Raw genomic sequence first — 26,913 nt, forward strand, 5'->3', positions numbered from 1 at the left:
TCATAAAGTTTGGAGGCCCAGACTATCAGTTTGACTTTGTGTCACCTGCAATGTCTTCACCTTATTTATGGTATCATACAGTGGATTGCTCTTCTCTGTGTAGCTAGCATAGGGCTGCATTTCATCCTAAGACAGAAAATTCCAAGTCAAAATCAATTCAAAAGGACCAGAAATCATTACAGAAATTACCTATGTTTCTAACATGTGCCCACTGTTTTAGCATCTACCAATAGTGGCTAAATTTGTGCCTGGACTTAAATGAACGAAACTTTGTTCTAATAAGTTATCAAAAAATGTGTTGATTATTTATATCCATATGTGAGATGATGGTATAAAGTAGAAGGAAGTATAAATAAAGCAGAAGTTCCATAAGAAGTATTTCAAAGGAAAGAGGTGAACACCTAGTAAGATGCTGGTTATAAGAAATTATGGAGCAGCATAAGATTTTCATCTTGGGTAAGAGGGAAATGATAATGGTCTGGAAATAAGTCAAGATTTAGAGATGGTACCCGGGCGTGGTAGCTCACGCTTGTTATCCCAGCATTTGGGAGTCTGAGACAGGAGGATTGTGGTTCTTGGATAGCCTCAGCTACTTAGTGAAGCCCTTTGCAACTCTTTGAGACCCTGTTTCAGAATAAAGAATAAAAAATAGGGCTGGAGGTGTAGCTTGGAGGTAGAATGCCCCTGGGTTCCATCTCCAATACCGCAAAAAAAAAAAAAAAAGAAAGAAAGAAAAGAATTAGAGATAGTTTCATGAGGGAAGAAATATCATTTCATTTTTCCCAAAAGATTACAGTCCAAAAAATACAAACATTATATGACTATGATGCAGTTATTAAATAAAAAATATGGATTTGGGTGATGTATAAATAGCAGTTGATAGTTAATAAAACAAATACAAATAACTTAATATTATAAAATAAAATTTTTTCAGTTAAAATACTAATGTTGATACAAATTACAAGTTATCCTAGATTTTCTGATTATGCATCTTAAAAGTTTGTAAAAACTCTTTTTCTAATCTTCTCTTACCTCCTCAACAACTGGAGTAGTTTCTGTTTTTTTCAGTTTACATTTTCTATAAAGATAAAATAATCTGGAATGAATGCAGGAAAAATAATTGTTTAGATTGAAAATCTAAAAAAAAAAATTATATGAGAATATTGTGACTCATTTTTATAGAAATTATAATAAACCAAAAATGAGCTCCTAGAAATGAGTGGAGAAAACTGCTTGTGGTTAATATCCCCAAACAAGTAAATTTTAGATATTGGAAAATCAAACAAAATTATGCAAGAGAAATTTGATGTAACAGAATATAGGTGACACCATCTCCTTGGTACATGAGAGAAATTATTGTTATTATTTTCTCAAATTAAAAAAAATGTATTGTCTCTCCCAAGATTCTTTCCTAACTAGCCCAATGCACCATTCCTGCATACCCAAGCACCCTGCAAGATCTCTCTCATCGTTCAGAGCAGCACAAATCTAACATCTTCAAGATATTCTTTTTGATTATGAAAGAAATGCTGTTAATATCCTAACTTACAGTAAGTCAATTTTATATTCTGGTTCTTCTGGTCCAATAAAGCTGAACAGAGAAAAGCATTTGCCAGTCAAATACCTGTAGCCACTGATTTTCAAAAGCCAAATGGATCCCACGATGACCAAAATGATGATGATAATAATAATAGGGGGAATGATGTATTTAATATACAATGTTTCTGATCTTTGGGCACCTGTAACCACAGACACAAAAATATATGATTCAATGAGATAAATCCAAATAATAGAATATTATTAATTATAAAAATAAATGAGCTATGAAGCCATGAAAAAAACATGGAGGACTTTCTAATGAGTATTAATTAAATGAAACAAACCAACATGAAAAGGTTGCATATATAGTTTTAACTACCTTATATTTTGGAAAAGGCAAAACTAAAGAGACAATAAAAAGATACATGGTTTTTGAGGATAGGAGGGAGGAAGGGGTTAAAAAAGTGGAGCACAGACAATTTGTAGAGCAGTAAAACCATGCTGCACCATACCATAATTATAGATGCATAATTTGGAAAAGGGATGAAGGTAAAATGGAGGCTACAGAAAGCATCCCTGAATAAAAGTTCTCTACATACTCTGTTTTCCTTCTTTACCTAACATCTCTGAAATAATGGAAAAAATCAAACACAGAACTGGAATAATTACTAACCAGGAAGCAGATCTACGGATAGACTCTTGTTGCCAGTCGGATGGGAGACCCAGCAGGTCACGGTGGACACACTGCTACCTGGAGAGCGGCACGTGCTCCTCACTGTCACCGTGTCATTGCTGAGCCGTTCCTTCTCATTGACACAGTTCCCCTCTGGAGTCCAAAATATCTGTGCAGCTGGCTTGCCTGCAGCTGCCTTGCACACCACAGTTCTGTTCTTCCCCCTAAACAAGCTCACTTCAGGGCGCACTGCAGAGATGTAAGGGAAAATGCTTCAGTCGTGTCATACGGGACACAGGATTGAGAGAAACGCAAATATGATGGTCAGAAATATCACAATATTTGGCATTGTTTACCTAAGACTTGAACGTGATATATGTGAGCAAAATTCCCATCAGCTGTTACCACTTCACACCTGTAATTCCCATCGTGAGTGATGGCCACTGCATCAATCTGAAGGTGAGGGCTCTGGTCAGGTCTGGAGGCCCAGGTTATCCTCCCATCAGTACAGTTGGTTTCTTTGGTCTCATTTTTTTCTATGCTGTAGGCAAGTTTGCACACAGGATTGTCTCTGAGGCGTATTTCCCACGTTATTATCAGTGCTTTTGTCAATGAGACAGTAGGGCAACAGAGCACAGCCTTGGCACCCATCTGCACAGACAGTGAGCTGTTAACTGGATATACACAAAACACAAAAGGGAAAAGAAAAGAAAAGCTGATAAAAGTCTTTGTGTGTTCAAGTTATCCCCACCAGATTGCATGAAGTTTTACTGAATCCTTGCTTGGCTAATAACTGTATTCCAGAAATATTAGACTTACATAAGAAACTAACATTAAAAATATAGATAATATATTAAACCAAATCCTAATATTAATTAATTTCCCATGGTATTATTTATTACTAGGGAAACAAAATGTATTGAATAATAAAATTGTCAAGTCTTGATATTTAGACTCAAGAAGGACCTGGATAACATTATGAAAAATGATATCAGCCAAGCATAGAAAGAGAAGGGACATATGTTTTCCCTAACATGACCAAACTAGGGAGTATTAGTAATACGAGAGGGACTCCAGACAATGGAGGGGAAAGCTAGAATGGAAGGGTAGGAGAGGAAGAAGGTGAGGTTGGTTAATGGAGGGGCTACATCCAAACATGTGTGAAAGTATGAATGTAGCATGGTCAACCTGGACACTCATTGTTGGGAGGAGGGAAGGGGAAGTGGGGAGGGGGGAGGCACCAAGCACAGTCTGAATGTATGCCATTTTCAATATTTTCCACATTAAAAAAAAATAAAGAGCTCTAGATTAAATGACAAAGGCAGTGTTCTAAATCTAAATATGTTGGAGGTGAGCAGCATTAGACTTACATAATTCATGCTCCTCAGGAAAGACAATGGAAAAATTAGTCGTTGTCTCCCCTTGAGTTTTGATGAGTACAAAAATATCAGTAACATCAAAACTATATGCCTGTCCCTAAGGGTGACAGTTCAGATAAACATAAATGTGGAAAGTATATAGGACTTTCATTACAAGTAATTCAGATAGAATTCAGGTTGAACTAGCTGGGGATTTTGTAGGCTTGTATTTTTAAAGACTAATAGAGTCAGTGAAATCAGCACATTTTAGAATAATCTGTAATTTCATTAGATTAGTGACTATATAAAAATAAGACTGATGAAGCCTAGTGATAAGAAATATCTAGAAATACTTATATCTGGTCAAAAAGGAGCATGGTGTATAAGTTAAGAAACAAAGAAACCCAAGATTTGTTTTCTTTAGAAGTTTTCCATAAAAGGGATTTAATTGAAAATGTGTGATATTATCGAACATAGCCTTTAGATAACTTTCCCTTCACTTTAGTTACCCATGCTTTCAAATAGTTTGATTGTGTACTTTGCTTGGATTTTGTTTCTGTATACTCAACATATTGATCAGAATTAAATATAAAAGTTGACCCCTTTTGCCCATCTTTGCAAAAATAAGCCTTTTATCCTGCAACATAGAGTATAAAACCTCGTGCTTCCCATAAGCCAACATAAAGTATCCATAACTGATGGTGGTTTGCTACGAGGTAATTAACTCAACCAAAACACCTGCCACATTCCATACCCCATACCGCACACCCCCAACTGCAGCAAAGGTGAGACTCAGTAATGTCATCACTGTAACATTGGCAAAGGCACTGGTGGTGAGGCAAACTTTTCATGTGAAGGAACCTGGTTTTTGCTAAACTGCATTTAATATCTCTCCTTTTCTGTTTTGTGTCACTTGTTTCTTCTAGGTACTCAGCTCTCACATTTCATGGCCAAATAAAGGTGTGGTGGTATATGCCTGTTATCCTGGTACTTGAGAGGCTGATACAGGAGGATTGCAAGTTAGAAGCCAGCCTCCATGACTTAGCTCCTGTTTCAAAAAAGAAAATGACTCCATTTCAAAAAATTTATTTTGAAAGTTTTTTTTTTGAAATTTTTTTAAAAATGTATATTTTTCAGATTTTAACAAAATTCAAAGTTTTCTTAAATTTTTAAATTTTGAAAAAAATTTAAAATTTAAAAAAATTTAAATTTTACAGCTCAGAGGTAAAATGCCCCTGGGTTCAGTCCCCCCTATTAAAAAAATCACATAACTAGATGAAAAAGAGGCAAAACTTTAAAACAGACTCCAAAGGATTCTTTCTCCACCACTCCAACTTGATGGAGGTTTACAGTGAAACATTCCTTGTCTGGGGAACAACTAGAGGTTGGGTCATTCAGGGACCCTGTAAACACAGCACTCAGATCACCATGTTATTCAATGAGTCCTAAGTCTGGTCTTCAGCCTGGTCATCAGCTTCTGTTTCTAACGAAGTTCAGCTTTCCATCCCTCCGAGCTGCCATTAGTAGGTAAGGAAGTGCATTACCTTCTGAGAGAGGTGATGAATTGTTCTGTGTTGACTGCTTTCCATTCATACACAAAATACTTGAATCTAGAAAATATTTAGAAAAGTATAAATGAAATCAATTCTATATATTGATAGCAGAAGCCACAGTTTATCCAGAAAGTCTTAATACCCATGATAAGCAATGGGGTAAACATAACTAAAATTACACACAAATTATTGAAGAGCAAAAGTTACAAGTTATGCCATCTGGGGATGGGGGTATGTTAACATCTTGAAAATTCTATTTATGTTAGGTACAGTGGTGCATGCCTGTAATACCAGTACTTGAGAGCCGGAGATGGAGGATCACAGGTTCAAGGCCAGGAGTATGCAGTAACATAGGAAGACCCTGTTTCAAAATAAAATAGGGTTTGTGTAGAGCTTAGAGCTCAGATGTAGAACGTCCCTGGGTTCAATCCCTAGTACTACAAAAAATTACATTTATAAGACATTGATGAGTGATGACCCATTCATGAATTGCCAAATTTTGCCAACTATTTTGTAGAAGGTAACCATACTTCCCTTCTCTGGCTTCTTTCCCAGCCAGGAGAATTGGTTTAGTGTGGACATCACAAATGAGCTGGTCTGATTAAATTCTTTTCTCCATATGCCACACACTAAAGTTATTTGGTCCAAATGTGGACACCTCATCTGGATGGACAAAGCAAAACATTTTCTCAAGAATTTTAGAATCATAACTGAAAGAATTCATCCATCTCTCTTCCTTTCCTGTTTTTTTCTACCTTGTTGAGAAAAAAAAAGGAAGAAATAAATCAGAAGCAGAGAGAAGAGAATCAGAATTTTTAAATATTTCAATTTTCTTGTTACTAAAACCCACACTCATTCTTTCCCTCGGGTTTACAGCATTTTTAACAATCAAAATAGTTTTTGTCAACTCCAAACTTGGTTTCTGAAAAACTGCTGTATTGTAATTTCTTTTTTAAAAAAAATAAGCAATAATATAAGGGGTAGAAGAATTAAGGCTATTTTGTTATTCATTATATACATATATACATAATCAACTAATTTTTGGCAAAAGAATAAAGCTAAAACTACGGAGTCTTTAATTTGTCTTGTGAACAAAATGATGTTGGTATAACTAAATATCCATGTGCAAATAAATAAATCTAGATATAGACCTTATACCATTTATTTATTTATTTATTTATTTATTTATTTATTGTGGTACTGGGGTTCCTGGAAGCCCTTCTACCTCTGGGCTACACTCCCAGGCCTATTTTTACATTTTTATTTGGAAACAGGGTCTCCTAAGCCAGCGCGCGGCTGGCTTCGAACCTGTGCGATCCTCCTGTCTCTGCCTCCCAAGCGTGGGGATTACAAGCGTGCGCCACCACGCCCGGCGACCTTATACCTTTTATAAAAATTTGCTCAAAATGGTTCACAGTTCAAAATATAAAATTCTTGCAAAACAATTTATCCCCAAAAGACAGCTGAAGAGAAAATCTAAATAGTCCTGAGGGGATGATGTTTTAGCTATAAAATTAAAGACACAATCCACGAATAAAGAATTAATAGCTGGACTACAGTAAAATTAAAAATCTCTACTCTGAAAGATAGGGTCAAATGAAAAGACAAACTCTAGACTGGGAGAAAATATTTACGAGCAATATATATGGCAAAGAATTGTTATCCAACACATATAAAGAACTCAAAAAACTAAAATAAAACAGATTAGTCAGACATGGTGGTACATGCCTATAATCTCAGTAACTGGGAAGCTGTAACAGGAGTATCACAGGTTTGAAGTCAGACTCAGCAACTTAGTGAGACCTTATTTCAAAATAAAAATTTTAAAGGGCTGGGGGTATAGCTCAGAGGTAGAATGGCCATAGGTTCCATCCCCAACATTCTTTAGGTATTTTGGAATGTCCCTTGAATACATACCTTTTGATAGTCAAGCAAAAGTCCCTGCATAATTTGCCCCAGTACAAACTTTTGACCTGCTTTCTTCTGTTGACATTCTATTGCTTCAGATCCAGGTACCCCTTCCCACTCTCCTGTTTTACACTTAAGACAAAGTATTTCTTCTCTGAGGCTTACATACATTTAGTATGTTGGAAAGAAAATGTTACTCTTGATTAGATTTTTCAAGCACTGGCAAGTAAATTAAGTAGAGTAGTGATGTGCTCATTGGAGGCTGCTATGGAGGAGAAAAAGATTTTCCTAAGCATTCATGATATAGACAGCTTCCTATTAACATTTTTTCATTGAGCTCTTAATGGTATATGCTAGTATCCAACTTTTGAACAGCAGTTATTGGCAAGGTTTTTAAAAAAAGGCAAAAACACATCAGAATAAATGGTGTCGTTTAGTGAGAACTTGTTTCAATATAAAGAATACAAAAAATAGGGTTGGGGGTATAGCTTGAAGGAAGGACGAATGCCTTTGGGTTCCATCCCCAGTACCACACACACAAAAAAGAAATGTCTAAAATTCCTAAAAGAAGAATATCTGAAACATTTTAAAGAAGATAAAAACAAAGGAGAAAGAATGAAATAAATAAAAGAAAGGAAATTAATAAAATATAAAACAAGTAGTATTAAAAATAAGAAAACTAAAACCTGGTTCTTTAAAAGATTACCATTTATTAACTCAATAACCAGACCAATAAAGAAAAGAATACAAATCTATAATATCAGTAATGAAAGAAGGGCCATTAATATAGACAGGCATTCATGAAATGAATAATAAACAGAATTAAAAAATTAAATTTGTTGATAAAAATTGTCCCATCAAAATGGATACACTGAGTAAATATTTAAGGAAGAAGCAATGCCAATTTTACACACAAATTCTTTCAGAAAATCAACATGGAGGGCACATTTCACAGTTTGTTTTATGATAGTACTATCAAAAGCAAGTGAACAAATTATATATAAGGAAAAAAAGACCAGTAACACAAATATAACATGAAAAATTTTCACAAAATATTAGCAAATAAAATCTAGCACTATTTAAATAATATAGGATTACTAAATAAGGTTAATCCCAGGAATTCAGGTTGATTGAATACTAAAAAAAAATTCAATGAAATTCATCATATTCAAAAACAAAAGAGAAAACCGTACTTTTAGTTGATTATAAAAGGCATTTGACAAAATCCAACACTCATTCATAAATTTTTAAAATACCAAAGAATGGAAGGAGACTTCCTTAGACTGCTCAGGGGTATCTGTGAAAATTCTACAATGATACACCTCAATAAAGTATTTCCTTCCAAAATCAGGAGCAAAGCAAGAGTATCTGTTCTTAATACTTCTTTGCAATATTGCACTGGAGCTCCTAGTAATTGCAACAAAGCAAGGAGAAAAAAGAAAAGACGTAGATAAAAAACAAAGACATAAAACTGTCCCTACATGCAGATATGACTGTCAGGGATCTATAAAAATAACTCCTAGAACTAATTTAATTCACCCAAGTCACTACATAAATATTAAATATATTTTCTTTCTTTAATGTCTTACAATATTCATTTCTTTTTATTGGCTTGTTTTTATTTTATTTTATGTCATATTGTTGCATTGTAATCATACATCATGATCAATTGAGAATGATAGAGACATATATGCACACAGCACTCAGCGAGCCTCCCCTCGACTTCCAATCCGCTCCCTCTTTGCTTTCGGTTATATTTTTCTGTACCAATATAATTATAAAGTTAAATTTTAAAAATCAATTCAATGTGCAACAGTATGAAAGCAAAACAAAATAGAAATTTAACAAAAGACGGGCAAGGCATGTACACTGAACACGGTACAACATTTTTCCAAGATTAATCATTTTTGCTGAGATTTTTTATTTCTTTTTTAAGTCTCCTTAACACCTTTATTTAAAACCAATAGCTCGCCGGGTGTGGTGGCTTACGCTTGTAACCCCCGCGCTTGGAAGGCCGAGACAGGAGACAGAAGAATCTTGCAGGTTCGAAGCCAGATGCGCTGGCTTAAGAGACCCTGTTTCCAAAAATAAAAAAAGTATAAAATAGGTCTGGGAGTGTAGCCCGGGAAGTAAAAGAGCTTCCAGGAGCCCCAGTACCACCAAATAAATAAATGAATAAATAAATAAATAAATAAATAAAACCAGTAGATCATGTAAGTGCAATTCTACTCCAGACTATCCTGTTCCACTGACGCAAATTAAGTTGGTATAAATAGAGCGAAACACCTTGTTTTTGTGGCATGAAAAAGCTTGATAGTGTTAAATGTTCAAATTGGCTTATAAATTCAACAAAACTTCAATCGAAATGATAGTATTCTGTGGAAATTGAGAGGCTAATTCTAAAATTCACGTGGCAATGCCACCCTAGATTAGCTGATGCATTTTGTACAGGAATAAAGCAAATAATAACAATAAGAAACTTCATTCTGAAGCTTCAGTAATCAAGATGATGTGGTATTGGCTAAAGGACAGACACGCATCAAAGGAACAGAACCAATAGTTCAGAAACAGACTCACACTTACATGATCTGTTCATTTAAATTAAAGGTGTTAAGGCAATTTTAAAAAGAAATAAAAGTCTTTCAACAATAAAAGTCTTTCAACAACTGATAATAGAACAACTGCTTATCACATGCAGACAAAAATAAAGCTCAACCCTGTATATCCACACCAAAAAAAATTACTTTTAAATGAATTATTGGCTTAAATAAGAAAGTTAAAGCTGTTAAAAAACCCCTAGAAGAAAACATGAGAGAATCTCTGTAACTTTGGCAATTTTCAGATTTCTTAAGATATGAACATATCAAACAATAAAAGAAAATTTTATAAACTATGCATTTGAAATTAAATTTTTTGTACTTGAAAAACTGTCATTAAGAAAATGAAAAGACAAATCACAGAAAAGGGAAATATTTGCAATACACATCTCTAACAAAGACCACTGTGAAGTATAGGTAAAGAATTGTTACATTTTTAATAATTTTTAAAATTAACTTTAAAAATTGAGCAAATGATTTGAACAGACATCTCATAAAAAGATAGTAAAAGCCAGGCATGGTGGTTCACGCTTGTAATTCCAGCATATAGGAGGCTGAGACAGGAGAATCGTGGATTTGAAGCCTGCCTCAGCTACTTAATAAGGCCCTCTGCAACTTAGTGAGACCCTGTTTCAAAATAAAGAATAAAAAATAATGTTGGGGGGTATATCTCAGAGGTAGAATGCCCCTGTGTTCCATCCCCAGTACCACAAAAAAAGATACTAAAATGGCCAATAAATACATGGAAAGATATTCAGTATTAGTAACCATAAATAAAATGCAAAGTAAAAACAATGAAATTATTTTATTACTATAAGCTTTGCTAAAATTAAAATGACTGATAAATTCTGGCAAGAAAGTGGAGCAATAAAAATACAAACATCATTAGGGGGGATGTAAAATTCTACAACCACACTGAGAATTTTAATTTTCTGGAAATTAAACATATGCCTATCATATAACCTGGCTATTCCAACAGTTAAGTATTTAGCTAAGAAACTGAAAAATACATTCACACAGGACTTGTGCATGATGTTCATATTGGTTTTAGTCACAAATATTTCTTCACAACAGTCCCAAACTAGAAACAACCCAAATGTCATTGACAAGTGAGTTGTCCTTACAATGGGATACTAATCAACAGTCAAAAGAAAAACACCATTGATGAATCTCAAAATCATTGTGCTGAATAAAACAAGGCAGACCCAAAAGAATACACACTACATACCATAAAAAATACTACTTCTAATATAAAATAGAAGTAGTGTATAGTGAAAAATGCAGACCAGTGGTTACCTGCACATAGGGGCCAAGGCAGGAATGGATTTCAGAGTCACATAAGGCTTTTTTTTTTTTTTTTTTTTTTTTTGGTGGTGGTGGTACTGGGAATGGAACCCAGGGGCCTTCTTCCTCTGAGCTACACTTCCAAACCTATTTTATATCTTATTTGGAAACAGGGTCTCTTAAGCCAGCTCAGGCTGGCTTCGAACCTGCACGATTCTCCTGTCTCAGCCTCCCAAGTGCGGGGATTACAAGTGTGCACCACCACGCCCAGCCATAAGGCATATTTTGGAAAAGATGGAAATGTTCATTGTGATGATTCACAAGTGCATACAACTGTCAGCACTCATCAGCTTGCACCTTTTACATTATATGCAGCAAATTGTTTAGAAATTATTTCTCACAAAGTTGAGAGTAAAAATAATATCAGAAAAAATAAAAAAGACTAAAGACATAGGACTGGAGGTGTAGCTCAGAGGTAGAGTGCCCCTGGGTTCCATCTCCAGTGCTGCAAAAGAAAAAAAAAAAAAAGAAAACATCAGGTTTTAACACACATAACGTTAGGTTATGCAGCCACACAAACAAACAAACAAAAAGAACCAAAACACTTGGCACTGAGAATAACATTAAAAAAAACAACACTTTTCCATCTAAGTAAAAACCATCAGCAGAAGTAAGAATGTTTTGTGATCTTTACTACTAGTGAAACCTCTTAGTAACTTTGAGAACCAGAAGTTTCCTTTCCCAAGTCATCACTGTCATGTGTCTGAGCCAGCACACACCACCCCCACAGCAGACAGTGCACAGCGTGACTGTGCAGGCCAGGCTCCAGGGAGGCTCCCTCCAGAGACACCTCGGGGCTCTCAGAAACCCCACATGACTTTCTTGTGATGGTAGACAGTGTATTGTAAAATGCTGCATTGCGTACTCTACTCTAAAAAATCCAGAGATGCGTTTCTGAAATTTCACCATTCCCATTAATAGCCCTTCATTCGGTAACTGTTATTAACCAAAATAGAGTATGGACTGCATCGTATGAAATAGTTAACATTGTGTTAATATTCATCTATTATTTCTGATGTTAGGTAGGAGGGGAAGTTAAGATTCCCTGTCCTTTCATTTGTTTGCAGGTCTTTTAGAAGAATACCAACCAATAGAGGTCCAGTAAATTACTTTCAAACTAAAACCTTTAAATTGAAACAAAACAGTAGACTAAACAAATGAGGCTATGATTTGCTTGTTTGTTTGTTTGTTTGTTTTGTTTTGTTTTGTTTTTTTGTGGTACTGGGGTTCCTGGAAGCCCTTCTACCTCCGGGCTACACTCCCAGACCTATTTTATGTTTTTTGTTTTTTGTTTTTTGTTTTTTTTTTGAAACAGGCTCTCTGAAGCCAGCGCGTCTGGCTTCGAACCTGTGCGATCCTCCTGTTTCCGCCTCCCAAGCGAGGGGATTACAAGCTTGCGCCACCAGCCCCGGCAAGGCTATTATTTTATAGGACAACCATATAGCTGCAAAAGATTATATTGTATAACATATTTATTGTTACATTTTTATTAATACTTCTTTATAGGACAGGGGGGACTCTATAATGGTACTGAGATAAGTTGAGTTCATTCTTGCTGCTTATTATAATATTTTTGAGCTATGGATTTAAACCAGGGCATTTACCTTTGAGCTACACTCCCATACCTATTTCATTTTTTATTTTAAAACACAGTCTCACTAAATTGCTAAGGGTCTCACTAACTTGCTGAGGCTGGTCTCAAACTTGATATTTACTACCTCACCCTACCAAGTACTGGGATTATAGGTGTGTGCCACCATGCCTGGGTTGTTTGTTATAATCTTTATTGTTTATCTTTATTGTTAGTTAGCAATAAATTTACTACTTCTAAAAAAATATAACACAAATAAACATAAATTGAAATCTGTAAAACTATCCTGACATTTTATGAGGAAAACCAAATAAAATCATTTCACTTTTCATTTGATGGTTCTAGATTTCATACTTAAGAACTGGTTTCTTTTATTTATGATGTATAATTAAAAGTCACCATCAACCTGTAGGAATCACTGAAAGTGAGACAAATTTTTACCCAATTGTTATTTCCAAGTATTAAACAAAAACAATGATTGGAATAAGAGACCTATTTGAATTTTCCTCTAAATTAGGCTTTAATTTTATGATAAATTTCAAAAATGAGATTACTAAGGTAAATTACTTAGCTATCATTGTAATGATCAGTTTTTCATTAGCACTTTTCGGGGAGGTAGCACCTGAGTGGCCACCTCTCAGGTATATTAAAGCTTTGGGATGAATGGAGAGAGACTAGAAATATAATTAATCTTCAATTAAGCACTTATAATAGCTAGACACTCAATACCCCTATTTATCAAAGAGTTGTTGTTGTTGTTGTTGTTGTTGTTGTTGTTGTTGTTGTTTTTGGTGGTACTGGGGTTCCTGGAAACCCTTCTACCTCTGGGCTACACTCCCAGACCTATTTTATATTTTTTTAATTGGGAAACAGGGTCTCTTAAGCCAGCGCAATCCTCCTGTCTCCGCCTCCCAAGTGCGGGGATTACAAGCGTGCGCCACCACACCCGGCATATCAAAGAGCTTTTAAGCTAATGGGGTAGTAGACATTAACTAATCAAACAATTACACAATTGTTTAATCAAGGAAAACATGGGGTGAGCTGCTGCCCCCAGTACTGAGATCTGCGTGAGATCTACGTCCGCAGCCTCTCTGGTGGGGCCCAGTGTTCTCCCACCTGATACTCATGCCTCTGTATATAATAAATCCTCTCCCACTGAGTTAGGGCCAGACCTATTAACTGTTTTTTAACAGAATACAGCAGAAGTGAAGGTATGTCACTCCTGAGATTAGGTTATGCAGAGACTATGGCCCAGTCCTCACACACTGTCACTCATCTTGGATCACTGCAAGATAATAAACATTTGCTTGGAGCAGACTTGTTATGTAGCAATAGGTAACTAATACAAATATCACGGATGACAGGCAAAAAAGAAGTAAGCATTCCAAAGATAAGCAATATTATGTGCAAAGGATGTGTGTACCTAAAAGGATATACTAGTGTTTGAATAAAGAACAGGACAAAAAAAGAAAAAGAGGAGGAGGATGAGAAGGAGGAAGAAGAGGAGAAGGAGGAGGAGGAGGAGGAGGAGGAGGAGGAGGAGGAGATTCTCAGCTCTTGCTTTTATATTACTCTCACATAATAATTTCAGAATTTTTCCCCCAGAAACGAATGTGTTTTCCTATGGAAAGAGAATGGAAAAAGAAAAATAAGGGTTTGCCATTTTAGCAGTATTATATATAACATGGTTTTCAAATTAATACTTTTTCTTTCATATGTGTCATAGCTTTATGGTTTGTCATGAACCTCTGCCTCAGGAAATGAAAGAAAATGAAATACCAAACATGAGATTTCTGATTTTCAATCATGCTTATTATTTGTGTATCAGAACTTTCTACAGGGAGCTATTATATAAATATTTGACATTTTAGGAGAAAAATTATTTATATTAATGAGCTACAACTGCAAACTTACGTAAATCTCAAACATGGTGTTGAGGAAGTGAAAGTAGCCATGAAAAAATATACACCATATGATTTCATTTATGCATACTACCAAAAATGTCAAAACAATTTTTAATTTTCAGGCTACATAAATACATATAAAGACAAGTAGGAAATGGTTATCTCAAAAGATAAGGGATGCCTTTAAAGCAGAGGCTGGGGGATTGAAGGGAGGAACTGGCAATAGTCTGTTTCTTAACTTATACAGAAATTCACTATATAGTTAGTCTTTTAAATTTATGTATATCGTACATTCTGCAATATATATTCCATGTTAAAAAAGGAAAATTAAAATAAATGCAAAGAAATTCAAAAAGTACAAATTAGTACTTTTTATTTTTAATGTTGTAAACACAATTTGAATAACTGATCATGGCATAGCTTTCATATTCTTATACCTTATGAAACTGATATTTATTTATTTAGTTAGTTAGTGGGTCTGGGGATGGCCCCAGAAGCATTTGACCTCCGAGCCACACCCCCTGCCCTATTTTTATTCTTTATTTTGAAACAGGGTCTAACTAAGTTGCGGAGGGCCTCACTAAGTAGCTGAGTCTGTCCGCAAACCACAATCCTCTGGTTTTCAGCCTCCCAAATGCTGGGATTACAAGCATGGATCACCATGCCCGGCTTATTTTTAAATATATCAACTCAGCAGCATACAACATCTAATTAGGTGTTCAGTAAACAAAAGTTGGGCAATAAACCCAAAGTTTTAGCATAGACAAATAAGAAAAAACCCCACCAAAATTAGAATAAGGAAATAGACTAACGTTGGATTTTTCATTTATTACTCCTAAAATTTTTTACCTTACTTGCTTTATCTTAGTATCTAATACCAGTGAGCACTCAAAAGCAAGAGTGGCTATTTACATAATTGATAAGTGATATGAGGAGAACTACCTAGCTATGAAGAAAAAAATAAAATCAGATTCCTATGCCACTCCTCAGACCAAATTAAAATAAATTGCCTAGTATACCAGGTTATGCCTATAGTCCTGGTACTTGGGAGGGAAGATAGGAGGATCATATGTTCAATACGAGGCTCAGCAAATTGGCAAGGCCCTCAGCAACCTAGCAAGACCCTGTTTAAAAAAAAAAAGTAAAAGGACTGGAGGTGTAGCTCAGAATTAGGATGCCCCTGGGTTCAATTCCCAGTACCATAAAATAAAACAAAGATTTAAATATAAAAACAAAAATGAAAGTAGTGGAAGAAAAAACTTTGTTTTTTTTTAATCTTAAACAGGGAACAGGATGAATAGCATCTTGCTTTGGGAATGAGGGAGTTCCCTGGAATATAGGACATTCAGTGCTAAAACCAGGAGAAAACTTCAGGCAAACTGAGACAATTACTCACTCAATAGGAAATCTGCCTAAACCTGATACAAAACAGAAACCATAGACAAAAATATTGAGATATTTGACTCTGGAAAAATTTTAAACTTCCTTTGATAAAAAATACATAACATAATGTCACACAAAACCTCAGAGAATGTCCACAACATTCATGATAAACAGAAGCTAATTTTCTCAGAAAACACACATGGCAATAAAGAAAAAGGAATGGGCAATCCAACTAAATGAAAACTGGAAAAAAATAAATAAACCAATAAGATATTAAGTAATATATATTCCTTATTAATATTAAATAATAGTAGGTGACTTAGCTGGTAACCATAATGTTCTTCTTCAGATACAACATAAATATTTAAAAAAAAACACCCAGATGATTTATAAAAGAAAATATAAGAAGTGTTTAAGAAAGTCAACAAGTACCAAAACACAAGATTTCAATAATGAAGTCATTGAATGAATAAAATTTAAAAAGCAAAAGAGAGTTATGGCAAATAATGAATTTTATCCTAGTTTCCAAGATAATATAATCATAATGCCTGTATCAGCTGGTTAGTACACAGTACTAAACCAGTCATCTTGCTATACCATTTTTTTAAGCATTTACTATTGTATAGTCTAACACTAGTTAATGGAGAGAGACTTGTCCCTTGGCCTAAGGCAGATGCTATACAAATGTATATCAGTGATCACAAGGGATAATGTGTTCAGTGGACATATAGATACTAAATATATATATGCATATTTGCATATGTAAAGATATGTATACTAAAATATTAATTGTAGCATTGATTTTATATCCCCAAAAACTGAAAACAACCAAGAAGTCAATCCATAGAGGGCTGATTAAGTGTTATGAAATAATATTTGTGATAAAGCTTTGAGACTGCAAGATAAAAACATTGCCATTGTTTGGATGTTTATAAATGCAAACCCAGTGCTAAGTACTTCATCTGCATGATTTGACTTAACCCTCACAGCAGCTTTGGACACTAGGTCATTGCTTTTAGGTAAAATCTCTCGATTTTATTATTAGTTGTCCGCTAATTCTGGATTTTAAAACTATTACATTACTTGAGCCAAATAAAAGTGTCTGCAAGCCAGATCTAAACCCATAGGCTGCCAAATTGCTGTCTCTAATGTGGAAACTAGGGAAACGGCCAAACACAGAGTCTTGAAAACATTTATAACTAGGCATCTGTTGGAGGCAGTGCAGTGAGCAAAAACAATGGAGAAAAGTAGAAAATAGATGCAGTGACATCGAGTGGGGCAGGAGGAGATTCCATGACAGGAAGAGTCGAGATCAAATCACGCGGGGGGAAATCTGAAAGTACAATCGAAGAAGCTTTACGCTTTGGTAACAAGAATGACCTTTAAGATCCGTAAGAGAGCAGCTTTAGCACAGAGGTGGGAGTGGAAAATAGACTGAAAGAGGCCAAGCAGCGGTGATCAGGATCAACAAACACAGACTTGGTCTTTCAAGAATTCTGACCTTGAAAAAAAGAAAGGCAGAATTGAAACACTGGCTTCATCTCTTCAAGGCAGACTTGGAAGAGAGACGGAACAGTACCTGGAGCTATGGGGATTGGGGCGGTATTTCAGAAAGTGGGAAGACAGCGTGTTTGTAGCTAGAAAGAGGAAGGTGTAGATGTTACAAGAATGCAGGTGGCTAACTAGGAAAACAGGATCCTAGAGGTACTGGAAGGACACAAAGCCAAGTAGAGGATTGCTTTTGAAAAATTGGTATTTCATCTCTGAGAGACAAACAAAAAGGTTAAGGATTACAGGGATGTGAGACATTTTGAGGAAGTTCAGGTTAACAAATGGTATTGGAGCAGCTCCTTGGTGTCCAAGCAGCTATGCAGAGCTCTGGGCAAGGTCCCCGGCTCTCAGAGGCCAGAGCATCCAGGGATGGTAAACAGTCCACACTGAATGATGGGAAAATCAGGAGGTAAGCAGCCATCTGTGGAGCATGAGGCCCAACAGAAATAGTTCAGCTAAAAAGAAATTAGGAAGACCTTGGACAACGGCTCCTAACCCTGGCTCCCATCAGAACTACCTGCAAAGATTTATGAACACCCAGAGCCAGGTGTGGTGGCACACACTTGTAATCCCAGTACTTGGAAGGCTGAGACAGAAGGATCACAGGTTCATGGCCAGCCTTAGCTACATAGAGAGACCTCCGCAACTTCTGTGAGACCCTATTTCCAAATAGAAAATAAAAAATTAGGGCCAGGGGTGTAGTTCAGAAATAGGATGCCCCTGGGATCCATCCTTAGTACAAGAAAGGAAGGAAGGAAGGAAGGGAGGGAGGGATGGAGGGAGGGAGCAGGAGGAAGGGGGAGGGAGGGAGGGAGGAAGGGAGGGAGGGAGGGAGGAAGGAAGGAAGGAAGGAAGGAAGGAAGGAAGGAAGGAAGGAAGGAAGGAAGGAAAAAATCCGGATGCCCATACCCTGAAAAAACCTGATTAAGTAGGCCTGAGATAGCACAGTATCTTTTTTCTTTTTGTTGGAAGCTATTGGGGATTGGCCAGAGGCATTCTACCTCTGAGATAAACCCCAGCCCTATTTTTTTATTTGAAAGCAGGGTCTCACTAAGTTGCTGAGGGCCTCACTGAATTGCTGAGGCTAACCTCAAAACTGTGATCTGCCTGTCTCAGTCTCCTGAGTCCTGGGGTACAGGCATGCACCATTGCACTGGGATGTAATAACATTTTAGGCTCTACAGGAGATTCTATGTGGCAACTATTTTAAGATTACTAGTTGAGAGTAATCCCTGGGGAACATATAGGAGGGAGCAAATTAAGGACAGGCAGAATGATTTTTCTCAAAGAATAACAATAACTAGATGTCATTATTTGGAATCTACAAATATTTACCGTTTGGACATTTTTTCAAAAAATTGTCAATGCGACAGATGGTATATATCACTATATATTCTCATAGTATGTAATGGACAAACCTTTGGGGGAAAGTAGCACTAGAAGATGTCAAAAATTTCAAACAAAAAACCAAAAACTACTAATCACCCTAAAACTACATGGACACACACAGATTAGAGACCTGCTTCTTCTGAGTCACTGAATTTTTTCAGGTAATAGCCTTCAAACTCACCTGAGTTTCTTCTATGTTGATAGAAAAATAATTTATTTTTAAATGTTGCTTTTCCCTTCTAGCTATAATCCTTTCCCCTCCCCTTTCTACCTAACTTCTAGAATGAGTGGTCTGTGCTTACAGCCTCAATTTCCTTCCCACACACCCCTCCCTAAATTTAGCAATCTGACTACTCCCACACCTTCTACTCAAACTGCAGTTTTGAAGGTCGCCAGCATTTCACAATTATGCTTGCAGCCTCTCTGCAGTGCCTGGGCTCCTGGGCTGCCTGGCAGATTTCAATAGCATGAAGATGGGTAGAATTAAAATGGAGTTGTGTGAAGGCCTAAAGTAAACAAAGCCAGGAGGTGATGTAAGAGGAAATCCTACGTTTATGTTTGATAACAAGAACAATTATAAATGATTGTATAAGTGACACAGTCATGTAGAATAGGCCATTGGGATCTTACACAGCAAATACTCCTGCAAGGACCTCTGCCCAACAACTGTTGGTGTAATCTTGGACTGGCCCCACCTTTGTCATTGATTCTTGCAGCCAATATAATTGTTTCAAAATATTGTATGAAGCTGGGCATGGTGGCGAATGCTTGTAATCCCTGCGATTGAGAGGCAGAGACAGGAGGATTACGCAGGTTCGAAGCCAGCCTCACTGGCTTAAGAGACCTTGTTCCCAAATAAAAAATATAAAAAAAACAGGTCTGAGCTGGACGTGGTGGCTCACGTTTGTAATCCCCGTGCTTGGGAGGCAGAGACAGGAGGATCGCAAAGATTCGAAGCCAGCCTCTCTGGCTTAAGAGACCCTGTTTCCACAAAGTAAAAAAAAGTATAAAATAGGTCTGGGAGTGCAGCCTGGAGGTAGAAGGGCTTCCAGGAACCCCAGTACCACACACACACACACAAAAAAAAACAGGTCTGGGTGTAGCCCAGAGGTAGAAGGGTTCTGTCCCCAGTACCACCAAAATAGCATATGGAAACCCCCCTTATTTTACCTTTCAAATGTCCATCAGCGTCTTTGGATACACACATAGTTTATTATAACATGCACATTATCATCGCAATGCTATTCTTAAGCACACTTTTTTTGGTGGGGGGAATACTGGAGATCAAACCCAAGGTCATTCTACCTCTGAACTACACACCCAGCACCATTTTATTTTTATTTTGAAACAAGGTCTCATTAAGCTGTGAGGGGCTAGATAACTCGCAGAGGCTGGCTGTGCACCTGCAATCCTAGTCTCAGCCTCCCAAGTACTGGGATTACAGGCATGCATCACCACACCCAGCTCTGAATACACATATTAATCACTGGAGAATTGCTGTCTGTTTGATGTCTAAGCTGGCAACACAATTAATCCCTATCTCCTTCCAAAACCCCTTCTTAGCTTCCACCACGATACCTGTACATTTCCCTCTCTGTCTCTTCCTGTCTTCACTGCTACTATAGTTTCTTCTCTACAAGCTACCTATTTCCTTAGGCACCTTAGTCCCCCAGAGTCTCCCAGGCTCTTCTTCCTTTGCGTCCTCTCTCATCATTCTCCCCAGCTGCCAGGATCTCAATGAGACTTCTACATGGTTGATCTTGTTTCACCGCTCCGGTCTTAGCTCAGCTCCCTCTGACCTCCACGTGGGCTGTCTGAGCTGCCCGGCATGCACATCCCACAACTCTTGAGCCCAGCGCTTTCCATTCATCTTCATTTTACACATCCCTTTCTCAGGGAATCTTTCTGCCCCTCAGACCAGCCAGACTGACCAATGACACACTTATATGTCCCTCTGTATTTTCTCTTATACACTTGCAAAAAGGTACTTAATATTTATCTTCCCTACCAGATACTAAGCCCCATGAGAGTGGGATCTATATCTGTCTCAGTCGAGTATTCTCAGTATGATGCACAGTGATTGACACATGACAGACACTTCCTTTAGTTATTAGCTGACAGAACAACTGACCCACATCTTGTCTGTGTCTTATCTTTCTTAAACAAGACTCTCAAACCTCTAACTACCCTTTATTTTCTCTTGACTACTTAGATCACATCAAATTATTGTTGTTTTACACACACACACACACACACACACACACACACACGTCATATCTTCCCCCTCCCTATATTTGGTATCATAAAGGCATTCCAAACTCAGTCCATCCACTAAAACATAGACTGATACAGTTAACAATTCCTTCAATACCCCTGGGCTTTATTTGCCTGTATATAAAAGCAAAGAATTTAATTTTAAGGTTTCTAAAGTCCTCTCCACCTGAAAACTTTGTAATTCTTTTTTTTTTTTTGTGTGTGTGTGTGTGTGTGTGGTACTGGGGGTAGAACCCAGGGGCTTTTCTACCTCCGGGCTATACTCCCAGGCCTATTTTATATCTTATTTGGAAGCAGGGTCTCACTAAGTTGCTGAGAGCCTCACTAAGTAGCTGAGGCTGGCTTCAAACCTGCACGATCCTCCTGTCTCAGTCTCCCAAACGCAGGGATTACAAGCGTGCGCCACCACGCCCGGCTGTAATTCTTAATAGTATCATACATCTCCTTCAATTCACAAATGAGGAAATTACTGTCAAAGAGGTTAAGCAATTCCTTAAAGATTAAAATAACCACACATAGACTCATTTTAGGTGATAAATACAAAGAATAAAGAGAAAATGTGAAACCAACGAGAGAAAATAACGGATTATATCCAGGGAAGAATGTTGTAAACAGACAACTGACTTCTCATCAGAGATAGAGAAACAATTTTTTTTTTTTTTGGTACTAGGAATTGAACTCACAGGCATTCTGTTCTGAGCTACAACCCCTCGCCCCGACACATACAACCTTTTCATGAAACAAGGTCTCACTAAGTATTTGTTGAGGGCCTTGATACATTGCTGAGGCTAGCCACAAACCTATAATCCCAAGTACTGGGATTGCAGGTCTATTGATCCCACACTCAGCTAAAACAAAATTTTTAAGGACTGAAAGAAAAAAAAATGGCAATCCAGAATTCTACATCCAGCCAAAATACACTTCAAGAATACAAACATGGTAAAGACTTTTTCATATAAAAGAAAACTAAGATATTTACCCACCAGCAGACTTACACTTCTAGACATGATAAAAGAAATTATTCAGGCTAAAGGGAAATAATACCAGAAGGACACTTGGAAATTTAAGAAGGAATATAGTATGTGCCACCCGGACTCCCCTTCAAGGAATGACTTCACCTTTGTTACTAGGAGCACTGTTAGCAGAAGCTGCCAGAATCTTCAGAGATTGCCTCAGTTACTTTGACCATAGTCAGACCTTTTATGAGACTGCCCACATCCAATGATTGTCTAAGATGGAGGTAGAAAGGGTCAGCCATTTTGATTATACAGGACCTAAGGCCACTTTAGTTTGAACCTAAGGTCTCTGTGGGGTCAGATGAGAGTAACAGTTGATGAAGATGGTAGGCAGACTTCTCCCTCTGCTAATAAACATTTTGTACACAAAACTCTCATAGAGAATTTGGCAATTTTTTTCCAACTCCTTTTTGCCATCCTTAACCTACTAGCCTTCCTGTTTCTAACTTCTCAACTCATTCCTCAATTGCAGAAAAGTTTTCTTCCTCTAATTTAAGGTTAAGCACTTAGTTTATAGCTCATGTTGTGCTCTTTCCCATCTCTTCTTAGACCTTGCTCTCTGATACAGAGAAGAAAGAGTTAACTATGGCTCCTTGGTCTCAAATATAAAAATTTCCAGTGCCTATTATGTTTGTCTCTCTGTGGAGTGTGTGTGTGTGTGTGTGTGTGTGTGTGTGTGAGTGTGTGTGTGTGTGTGTGTGTGTGTATCCACTCTATAAATGTCTTGCCAACCCTGGATTTTGCTGTATTTCCAAGTACCTATAGGAACTTCCCTACTCTGTTTTTCTTCACTAAATTAAATATCTTTCTCCACAAATCTCTCTTAGCCACTAATGTAGCATTATGAAACTTTCCAAAAGAGAAACCCACGGTTAGAAGCTCTGGACTCTTGATTCAAAATAAGCCCTTTGTGAGCCAGGAGTGGTGGCACACGCTTGTAATCCCAGAGCTTGGGAGGCTGAGACAGGAGGATCGCACAGGTTCGAAGCCAGCCTCAGCTACTAGTGAGGCTCTCAGCAACTTAGTGAGACCCTGTTTCCAAATAAAATATAAAATAGGTCTGGGAGTATAGCCCAGAGGTAGAAAGCCCCTGGGTTTCACCCCCAGCACCACACACACAAAATAATAAATAAATAAGCCCTTTGCTTAGTGCCATACTACTCTGTGGGATACTACGGCTACACTGTCCTTTCAAGAGATCACTCTATTACATTATATAGGAAAATATCATTCACAAAATGATAGATGGTGTCTCAATCCCATCTATCTCTCAGTACCTGCACAATACCCAGGTTCTTCTGCTTAGCTGTCAAAGACCCTTGAAATCCAGTCTTACTTCCTATCGTACAAAATGTGCCCCGTGAAGCTCAATTCTTTCTTTCCCTGGACCTCCTTGCCTTCGTCCATGTCGCTCATCCTCTCCTCTCAAGTTGTTTCTTTGCCTTTCCCATCTACCCGAACCTACAATTCAAGGCCCAGCTTGAGACCCACCTCCTCCATAAAGCCCTCAGCAAGGCCAAAGCACCATCATTCCTCCTCTCTTCAGATATTTACAAGTTCATGACAATTTCAAGATTTACTGATGTTAAATATTTCCCAATGGCTGCATCTTAGCTTTGTCTCTCTAGATTTTTAATAACTTAGTGTACGCACACACCGCTCTATACACACTCAGTGCTCTTAGTAAGGACTTTTGATGTATTTACTAATTGCTTAAACATGGATCTTTAAAGGAAAATACACCTATAAATTATTATAATATGTAAATTTGCAACTATCACAGACTAGAAAAGACAGAACCAAAGGAGGACAAATTCCTTCTTTTTCATAATTGCTTTGAATCTCTTTATCTTGCAAATCTTCTGAAAGTACCCAATAACCCTACCTTGATTTTTATCTCCTTTTCTTGTTACCTACCCGCCCTCTAGTGGAAAGTGATGATAAACGGATAATAATTAACAAGAAGAAAAACAGAGTTCCTTTTCAAAAATTCAGTAACTCTTATAAAAAGTGGAATGGTTTTCATTGGAATAGGAAAATGTAACTTAAATACACAAATAAAGATGATATAGCTAAAAGAAGGGAGAAGGCACAAGGTAGGAGAAGGGTACGGGAAGGGAACTAGGTACTATGTGGGGAACTATTCCCCTCAGGTATTTTCTTACTAAATATTTTCTAATAAACACTGCATTGCTTGAAAGTATAAACAAGTGAATAAAAAGTAAATAGTTAATGAAAAATTCTGTGGTTTACATTGAAGCCATTAGCTCTTGTTCCTTGTTGAATGTAGCATGCACCTGGTGAGTTATTTCTGTCTGGCAATATATTAGTCAGAGAGAGGAAAAGTCATTGCTCCAAGTTGTTTTCTCCTCATTATTCATTTTTTTTTTATTTTTACTGGGGATTGAACACAGAGCATTCCATATCTGAACTACACCCCTAGCCCTTTGTTTATTTTTTGTTTTTGAGGCTCTCACTAGAACCACGCATGGTGGAGCACCCTTGGAATCCCAGCATTTGGGAGGCTGAAACAGGAGGATTGCGGGTCACAGACAGCCTCAGCTACTTAGTGATCTCTTTGCGACGCATTGAGACCCTGTTTCAAAATAGAGAATTTTAAAAAAGGCCTGGTGGTGCAGCTCAAAGGTAGAATGACCCTGGGTTCCATCCCCAGTGCCTTAAAAAAAAAAAAAAAGAGTCTAAGTTGCTGAGAATCTCACTAGGCTGCTGAGGGTCTTGATAAGTTGCTAGGCGGGTCTTGAACCTGTGATTCTCCTGTCTCATCTTCCCAAATACTGGGATTATTAAGTGTGTACCACCACACCCAGCCTAAATCATTTTTTAAGAATTCATCAAGCCAAACATTGTATATAGTGTAATTTGCTTTCTTATATCTTCATCCTAAACATTTTGATACAAGAATAGACTTCAGAGAGTTGATGTATGTAGTATCTCTTTTCTAGCTGTATCTGGAAATAGTTTTAAAATTAAACTTTCAACTTTTATTTTTATTTTTGGTGATACTGGTCAACTTTTAAAATTCAAATTATCTACTATTTTTAATCTTGGGCTTTTTTTTTTTTACCTTTTCCCAAAGTAAATTCAACTTCGCATAAACAGCACCTTTGTCTCCCCCATGCTACATTAGGTCCTATGCAGGTTTCTAGAAGAACTTTCTTTGTTTTGTGTTTTGTTTTATTTTGTTTTGTGGGTCTGGAGATGGAACCCAGAGGCATTTGACCTCTAAGCTATACTCTCTGCCTTATTTTTTATTATTTTGAAACAGGGTCTCACTAAGTGGTGAAGGGCCTCACTAGTACTTTCTATAACAAGATCCCCAACTAGTGAAAGATTCAGATCTAGTTCATTAAACTTATCATTAAATATTGGCTTAACTTCTTTTTTTTTTTTTTTTTTTTTTTTTTTTTGGTACAGGAGATGGAACCCAGGGGCATTGTACCTCCGAGCTACACCCCCGGCCCTATTTTTTAGTCTTTTTTCTTTTTTAAACAGGGTCTCTCTGAGTTGCAAAGGGCCTCACTAAGTAGTTGAGGCTGTCCGCGAACCGAGATCCTCCTGTCTCAGCCTCACAAATGCTGGGATTACAAGTGTGCGCCATCATGCCTGGCTGGCTTAACTTATTTTAGTGTTGTATGAGTAATGGTGCTTTTTAGTGAAATGCCCAAGGGTTAAATATTGAGGAAAACTGCTCACATGAGTGTTTTGGAACACTTACTGACATAAATTATAATGGAAGATGATTCTAATACACACTAATTGCATCTTACCTTGGACAAATCATTTCACCTCTCTAAGCCTTGATTTCTATCTTTGTAAAACGGAGAAATGTCTTTCATGCCTACTTCCCTGGGTTACAGTACAGATCAAAGAAAAAATATGTATGTAAAAATTCTCAACAGAAAGGTACAATAGAAGAAGATAGTTATTTTACATGTCCTCACCAATAAGATTAATATGATTTATTTTGCTGGAAGATAGACAAAAATGATTTCAAACTCGTTTAGATGAGGTAAAAATACATTTAATCTTTTATCAAATTATAAAATTTAAAACCAACTATATCATACCCCTGCATCTTTTCCATCTACTAAAACTGAAACCTGAAAACTCCCTCCCACATCAACTCCTACCAACCTTCTGTAGTGAAACCAGGACACCCCCACAGTAGCCCATGTTCTCTTCAACTCCTACAGGAACTCAGACATTGAGGAGTATGTCCTCTAATTCAGAAAGTGTTTCCTCTACACCTATCACATAAATACAGATGTGCCAGCGAAACTGTACATACATTATATTTTAAAAGCACCTAGTCATAAAGACTGAGAGAAAGCAAAAAACTTCCCAATTTTCACTGTCAACAACATAGACCTAGAGAGGATAGGATAATTATTTAAATGTTTTATAAAGGGAAGACGAAGATAAAAAGAGCCCAAGAGTCTTTGATTGCTACTAGTATGCATTTAATTTAGCACGCCTTGTAAAAAAAGGGGGGGGAGGGTGGGAGGGGATAAAAAGAAGCACTGAGACAAATTCTAGAAATGTGTATATTGTAGTAGGATACAAAGAAAAACAAATAAGAGGAAGCAGAAAGTCAAGATGATAAAGTAAAATAAATCTGTGAGTTATGTCCTTTATCTGTGACCGTGACTGGCTCACACTGTCCCATAGAAAAGGCAAAGAAAGCTCCAGAGGACCTGAGCCCGGCTCCCTCAGCAGTCATACTTCCAAGAAGGATTCAGACTTACCGGCCACTAAGATGACAGTCGATATCAAGCACAACCCTAGGTCATAAGTTCTCCAGGGACAGAGCAT

The 26,913-nt window shown here is 37.1% G+C and overlaps 1 protein-coding gene across 1 annotated transcript; it reads right to left on the minus strand.

Annotated features, from left to right (window-relative positions):
- CD200R1 (CD200 receptor 1) lies at positions 1-26,913 on the minus strand (the record flags this gene model as incomplete). Its single annotated transcript, XM_080696515.1, has 8 exons — positions 1-126; positions 1,033-1,078; positions 1,625-1,739; positions 2,213-2,461; positions 2,569-2,886; positions 3,583-3,688; positions 5,059-5,180; positions 26,847-26,913. 8 exons carry the CDS (start codon positions 26,911-26,913, stop codon positions 1-3), a joined length of 1,149 nt encoding a protein of 382 aa, XP_080552641.1.

The sequence above is a fragment of the Muscardinus avellanarius genome (genome assembly GCF_963383645.1).
Source record: "Muscardinus avellanarius genome assembly, chromosome: 5".
NCBI lineage: Eukaryota > Metazoa > Chordata > Mammalia > Rodentia > Gliridae > Muscardinus > Muscardinus avellanarius.